This window comes from Myotis davidii, unplaced genomic scaffold, assembly GCF_000327345.1.
Source record: "Myotis davidii unplaced genomic scaffold, ASM32734v1 scaffold945, whole genome shotgun sequence".
Lineage (NCBI taxonomy): Eukaryota > Metazoa > Chordata > Mammalia > Chiroptera > Vespertilionidae > Myotis > Myotis davidii.
This window is the reverse complement of record NW_006296434.1, coordinates 612,824-620,064: the sequence shown is the minus strand read 5'-3', so window position 1 is coordinate 620,064 and position 7,241 is coordinate 612,824. Positions and strand designations below refer to the sequence as shown.

The window sequence follows — 7,241 nt, the reverse complement described above, 5'->3', positions numbered from 1 at the left end:
GCAGGGTGGCTCCGCATTTACCCCACGACGTCCCCGACCCCCTCCTCTTGCAGCCCCGGGGGAAGGTGTCCTTGGAGAGCTGCGGCCTCCGGGGAGCCGGCAGTCAGTCCAGGCGTCAAGGGAGCGGAATGTGAAACAGAAGGAATGAGACATAAATTTTATATATATATATGTATATGTATATATATACACACACTCACATATATATACATACATACACACACACACACATACATACACTCATTATTCATTCTATGACTTGGTTTCTTAGTGGAGTGTGCGCGTGTGCGTGTGCTGAGCAGGAGACAGGGGTGGCTTTTGCATGAACTGAGCCAGAGGGTGCCTCTGGCCGGTACTAAAAAGCAGACAAGTCAACAGCAAGAATAAACGTCAAGCGTGTGACACTCAGTAACCATGGAAAGGGGGCGGGTGGAGGAGAGGGACGGTCCCTGCTAGCATGTCAGTATTTTGATGCTCACCTACACCCTGTGCTTTCCTTTTGTGTGTGATTGTATCTTTATTACTGACTTTATAGCTGCAGGCAGATAACCGTGGATAAGTTGTCCTGGAAAGCTGGCTGTCAAAACCTAGACCTTAATCTAGCACTGTGTTGTCTAATGCGGCAGCCGTTAGCTGTATGTGGCCATTTAAGTTCGATTAAACAGGTGTCAGGCACCCCTTTCCGCGGTCACCCCAGCAGCATTTCAGGTGCTCGGGTGCAGCTAAGGTTGTGTGCTCCGCACAGTGAGTAAGGCAAACAGAAGGGCCCCATCATCACAGAGAGTTCTGGATGCTGTCGGGGTGGACAGGTAAAGCTGGAATATGCCTCGGGTGTGTTTCTCATACCAAGTATTAATGTATTGTTTTTGAAATTGATGCTTTAAAATGATAGAGTAGCAAACTTTGTGCCCACAGTCAAAGGGTGATGAAGGTGTCTGTCGTTTTTTTCTCTTGTCCTCAAAGTAATCAACTGATCTAGTTGACTGCTAATAAACACTATGAAAAAAACTAATATTTAGATTGAAGAGAAGTTTAACTTAATCAGTGCTCTATTGCTCAGTTTAGGAACACAGCATGGCATTGCTAACAGAGCCCTCCAGATTGTGGACCAGCTGTAGGGCGCCTCTCTAATGATGATGATGATCATATAACCTTTATTGAACAACCTACTAAGTGTAAAGTGTGCCAGCCAGAATATAGTACAAATCTTCAGGTGAGGTCTAAAAAATGCTAAAAACAGGTGGAGTAAGACCTCCTTTGCTTTGATACCATTTGAGCAGACAGGTGTGTCATGATTTTACTTACATTCTTTTTTTTTTTTTTTTTTAATATATTTTATTGAGTTTTTACAGAGAGGAAAGGAGAGAGACAGAGTCAGAAACATCGATGAGAGAGAAACATCGACCAGCTGCCTCCCGCACACTCCCCACCGGGGATGTGCCCGCAACCAAGGTACATGCCCTTGACCGGAATCGAACCTGGGACCTTTCAGTCCACAGGCTGATGCTCTATCCACTGAGCCAAACCGGTTTCGGCCTTTTTTTTTTTTTTATGTAGCCTGAGATTCCATTAGATTTTTGGATGGGGATATACTTTTGATTAATTCCGAGTATGAAGTGCTCTGAAAATCCAGGTCTTTTAGAGAAGAAATAGATGATAAAGCATCAAAAGACTTTAGGCCAGATTTCCTAGATTTGAACCCCGATTCTGCAATTTTTAGCTATTAAATCTCTGACCAATTACAGCTACCTTAACCATAAAATAGGAATACTAATTTATAGGATATGAATGAGAATTAAATGTGCATACATAATGAATTACAGCGTCTTCTCATCTTGCTGGTGACCTCTGTAATCATGGGGGTACCCTTGTACTCAGTTCTTGGGCTTTTTCTCTGTGTACCTTTATCCCTTAGTGATCTCTTTCCGACCTGTGGCTTTACTTACTACCTGTGCTTTGACAACCTTCAACATTTGTGTATATAACCTGGACATATACCGCAAACTTTAGACTTAACAATTGCATGCATAATTTCATTTCGGATATTAATAGATATTTCAAACCTAAAATCTCAGGATCTTTGCCCCTAAGCCTGTTCTTCCTACTGTCTTCCTCATCTCAGTTAATGAAAACTTCATTTTTAGTTGCTCAAGTTAGGTATCTTGAAGTTACCCTTTAGTCCCCTTTCACACCTCCTGTCTTAATCCATCAACAAAGTGACTTTACGTTCATGTATCTAAAAGTGATCAGAATAATCATTGAAGAATGTAAGCCAAATCATGACACACCTGTCTGCTCAGAACTCCAATGGTTTCCCATCTCACGCAGCGTAAAGCCAGAGGGCCTCAGGCCCCGCACTATCGCCACCTTTTCCACCTTGTTGCTTTTCTGCCTACCTCCTTTTTCTCGTTTACTCTGCTCCAGCCACACCAGCCTTCTTCAGATTGCTCATGGTAGGCAACTTCACCTCAAAAGCTTTGCAGGTACTGCCTTGGAGGAACAATCTTCATGCAGATATTTGTAGGATTTATTACCTCACCTGTTTCAAGTCTTTGCTCAAAAGTTGCCTTTTCAATAAAGCCTTTTCTGACCATCTTGTTTAATAATCAAACACATTATTCATTTTGGTTTTTATTTGTCTTCCACCACTTCAGGTCCTTCTAACTATCACCTTATTAAATAACTAGAGGCTCAGCGCACAAAATTCATGCACAGGTAGGGTTCCTAGCCGCTGCCAGTGGGGCCTTTCTTCGTTCTGTGCCGTGCCGCCCCCCTGGTGGTCAGCACATGGCATAGTGAGCGATCGAACTCCCAGTCCATCAAATTCACGAGGGGACACTTTGCACATTAGGCTTTTATATATATGGATAATAATAATCAGTTTTTTAAAAAATAATCTTCCACTCTCTCCAAAACCTTATATTCCTTTTTACCTGCTTTGTTTATTATATTCTTTTGCACTTACCACTAATTTTTGTTTTGTTTTTTAAATGTTTTTATTGATTACTTTGAGAGAGAGAGAGGAAAGGAGAGGGAGAGATAGAAACATCGATGAGAGAGAAACATCGATCAGCTGCCTCCTGCATGCCCCCCACTGCACTGGGGATCCAGCCTGAAACCCAGGCATATGCCCTGTCTGGGAATTGAACTGGCCACCTCTTGGGGCATGGGACAGTGCTCAATCACTGAGCCACACCTGCTGGGCCCATCTAATGTTTTGTGCTGTCCAGCCAGCCAGCCACTAACCACTTGTGTCTGTTGACTGCTTAAAATGTTGTCTAATCAAGGAAATTGATTTTTAATTGCATTTAACTTTAAATCTAAAAACTGATACTCAAGTCAGTTTCTGGAAAATATTTAAGTATATTTGAACAACTGGGTATGTGAATCTACTTTTTCACCTGTAAATTTTATGAAATCTAAATTCAGATTAAGTATTTCCAATGAAAATTTAGCATCCAAATTGAGATGTGCTGCAAGTGTATAAAATACACACTGGACTGCAAAGACTTAGTAAGAAAAATGTAATAATATCAGTTTTTTATATGAATTACATGTTGAAACAGTAATATTTTGGCTATATCATGCTGAAAATGTATTATTAAAAATAACTTTCCCCTGTTAACTTTTTAATGTAGTTACTAGAAAGTTTTGTGTAGCTTATATTACATTTTTGTTGGGCAATGTTGCTCTACTTACTATAACGGAGTTGTGTGTTGTGTATCTCAGTACTTAGAATGGGAGCTCCATGTGGACAGGGGTCTGTTCCGACCCATACCCAATCATTAGCTATCCAATATATTTTATAGAATAAATGAATACATTTGAATGAATTTCCCTTTAAAAACAACTACTACTAATGAAAATTAAGAGGAAAACAAAATTTACCTGCATGTCCTAGAACCTAAACAAATAGTTATTAATACATATTGAATGCTTATAAAGAAATAAGATCCAATTTTAAGAGGGCAAAAGATACAAACTTGCAGAAGTAGAAATCCAGATGCCTAATAAATAACAAAGTTCAACTTTCCAATAAACCCAAACTAGAATGTCATTCCTGTGCCTAGGAAATTTAACAAAGATAAAAGGAAAGTTAAGCTCTGGAAAATAGTATTGTAATCTAAACAAACCTTAAATTTTGAATATTCTTTGACCTAGTTTTTTTTATAGCTAGGAATTTATTTTTAAGGATGTAATCACAGATCTTTAAAAAGATTTTTCTATAATGTTCATTGCAGCTTTATAAAACAAAAATTGAAATCAAACATATAGCATTCAGGTTGCTAGAGTAATCCAAATAGGAAGGGGTTCAGGATAGTAGCTTTAATAGGAAAATATTTTTAAATTCTGTGGTCAAAAACTGTTAAATAAACCAAATTTTTATTTTCAATTAATGTGTTATGAATAACAGATTGTATGTATATGAAATAAAATTTACTAAAGATATCTATAATCCTTCTGAAGTTTTTTATTTAAACTCCTACCCTGCTATTTAGCAATAAACTTGTCTTCTCAGGGATTTGAGGCTTAAACTGAAGAATTTGTTCAAAATTTTATGACCAGAAAGTAATGACAGATTTGTAGATTTCATTTACAGTATATTAACCATAGGTCATAACATCTCAACTTCCTCTACAATAAAAATAGGGAACTATTTTGTGGAAATAGTTTTGTATAAATGTGTATTTAATGTTTGTTTCATCTTTCTTACTTTTCAGAATTATCATGAAATTATGACTCACCATCCTGAGAATTATCAGTGGGAAAACTGGAGTCTAGAAAATGTTGCCACCATTTTAGCCCACCGATTCCCCAATAGTTATATTTGGGTGATAAAATGTTCTCGAATGCATTTGCACAAATTCAGCTGCTATGACAATTTTGTGAAAAGTAATATGTTTGGTGCTCCAGAACACAGTACTGACTTTGGAGCTTTTAAGCACCTTTATAGCTTATTAGTTAATGCTTTTAACTTATGTCGGAACAGTTGGCTATCAAAGAAGAATGTGAAAGACTTGAATAAGGATTCCAAAGCATCTAATTGTAGATCCAGTTCTTCTCATACTAATGGTTGCCAGGGAGAAAAAGAGAACCCCTGTGAAAACTTCGATGAGTCTGCCCTGAGTTTTTATCCACCATCATTAAATGGTGCTTCTTTTACTTTGATTGGATTCAGCAAAGGTTGTGTTGTTTTGAATCAGTTGCTTTTTGAATTGAAAGCAGCCAAGAAAGACAAGAACATAGAAGCTTTTATCAACAGCATAAGAACCATGTACTGGCTGGATGGTGGACATTCTGGAGGAAGCAATACTTGGATTACTTACCCAGAAGTCTTGAAAGAATTTGCACAAACAGGGATTGTTGTTCACACCCATGTAACACCTTACCAAGTACGTGATCCAATGAGATCTTGGATTGGAAAGGAGCACAAGAAATTTGTTCAGATACTTGGAGATTTTGGTATGCAGGTGACTAGCCAAATTCATTTTGTAAAGGAAGCTCCTTGCATAGAGAATCACTTCAGGGTTCATGAAGTATTTTGAGACTACAAGAATATTAATGTAATACTTGCTCAGTGGAAGAGGAAAAGCACTTTGAGTTTTAGAAATTCAGATAACGAGATGTAATTCATAGATAATACATCCATTTTTAGGGAGGGAACATACATTCCTAAAATAGGCGTATAATGTGCAATAGTATTTCTTGCCTCTGAATGTGAACTTTTAATTTGGACTGGATCAGAATTAGTTTGAAATTTAAAAGATGGTTTGTGATAATCCTAAGAGGAGATATATAAAACCCTTAATGATGAAAGTTACAATATAGTCCTTATAAAAGGTAATTAAAATTGTTATTGTTGGAAATAGTTTGTTTTCTGGGTAATGTTTAAAACTGATTTTGGTGGCATTTTAACAATAGCTGGCGATTTTGGCACTGAACACTTTTGAGTAGAAACACTCCATTTCTCTTCAAACAAAGCCAAAGTACATGGATATTTTCCATCATTTTGGAGTAACTACCCTGCCTTTTTGTTTTGTAAATTCATGGAATCATTTCAGTGTGCCACCAAGTGTTTTTTCTCAACTCAAAATATATTTGTTTCCAAATAACCAAGAATGTGCAGTAGTATAAAGTTTGGTTTTTAAAAACATTACACTTAAGCATTGTGGCTAAATTTTTAATTGACAACTTTTGGCTAGAACATTTTGGAGTTTTTTAAATCTTGGCTGCAAACTAGTTCTTTGGGGAAAATTGTTTTAAAATGAACATAATTCTGTATATTGGGTAAAAATATGTTACAGATTGAAATTTTTTTCACATCAGTCTTTTGAGAGAGATCAACTTAGGTAAAATAAATATATAACACTATTTGTTAGTGTTTGGTTGACAAGGGGATGGATTCTGTGGATCTGTCAGTGTTTTCTCCAGAAGCATGATTTTGCCTGCCAAAAGAAAGCGGCTCTCTTTGGCCAGAATGCAAAAATTATATTGCTATAAGAAAAGTTACAAGGGAAAGTTTGAAGACACAATTTAATTTTGGCTCAAAAAGTGAATTTGCTTAACACTGCTACATAATTTGGTGAGGTTTCCTTCTTCCTGTTTCTCTTGACCTAGATAAATACATTTTGAGAAACCAAGATCTAATTAATATCAACCAATATTAAAACATAGCTGTGTGATTAAAATAAAAGGTGAGTGGTCACTGTATTTATAATTAGCATTTCAGGGAATGAAATAAAGCAGGGAATTAACACTGCTTCCAGACTGGAGAAAAAAGACTGAAGCTTTAGTTTATAAAACAATATAGTCAAAATGTTAATATTTTTGTTTTTCCCCCAGAATTGTATTTTAATGATTATAAACACATTCCAAATATTCAGGGACTTATCAGAAAGGATTCTTATCAAATGTGTAAAAATAACATCCTTTAATTCTATAAATTACAAAATGGTATCAAGGTGGTTTTTGTTTTTTAAGGACAAAATAGTTTTATATTGCTTCAATTTCTTTAAATACCTGCTGTTTCTTTTGAGACCAAAAATTCATAACAAGGAAATGAGTCAGCCTGATTCCAGCATTTTATTACCTTAAAGCACCATAATTGGCTTCTTTTAATGTGTCCTAATCCTTGGTTAAGTTAATGTGTATCTGATGTAAACTAGCAAAGTTACTGAATGCTCTAATGAGGGGAAAGAAAGGAATTTCTATGCTTAAAGTGGAAAAATTAACTTTCAGCA

General features: G+C 36.6%; 1 protein-coding gene across 1 annotated transcript; it reads left to right on the top strand.

Annotated features, from left to right (window-relative positions):
• The first annotated feature begins 1,742 nt into the window (after nucleotides 1-1,742).
• On the top strand, nucleotides 1,743-7,235 carry LOC102756788 (chromosome unknown open reading frame, human C2orf69). Its single transcript, XM_006771810.2, has 2 exons — nucleotides 1,743-2,715; nucleotides 4,722-7,235. The coding sequence occupies exon 2, from the start codon at nucleotides 4,737-4,739 to the stop codon at nucleotides 5,544-5,546; it is 810 nt and encodes a 269-aa protein (XP_006771873.1). The 5' UTR covers nucleotides 1,743-2,715; nucleotides 4,722-4,736; the 3' UTR covers nucleotides 5,547-7,235.
• Nucleotides 7,236-7,241: the final 6 nt, after the last annotated feature.

Bases quoted from the DNA above. Each gene is read 5' to 3' on its own strand.
- LOC102756788 (XM_006771810.2), top strand. From the start codon at position 4,737: ATGACTCACCATCCTGAGAATTATCAGTGGGAAAACTGGAGTCTAGAA.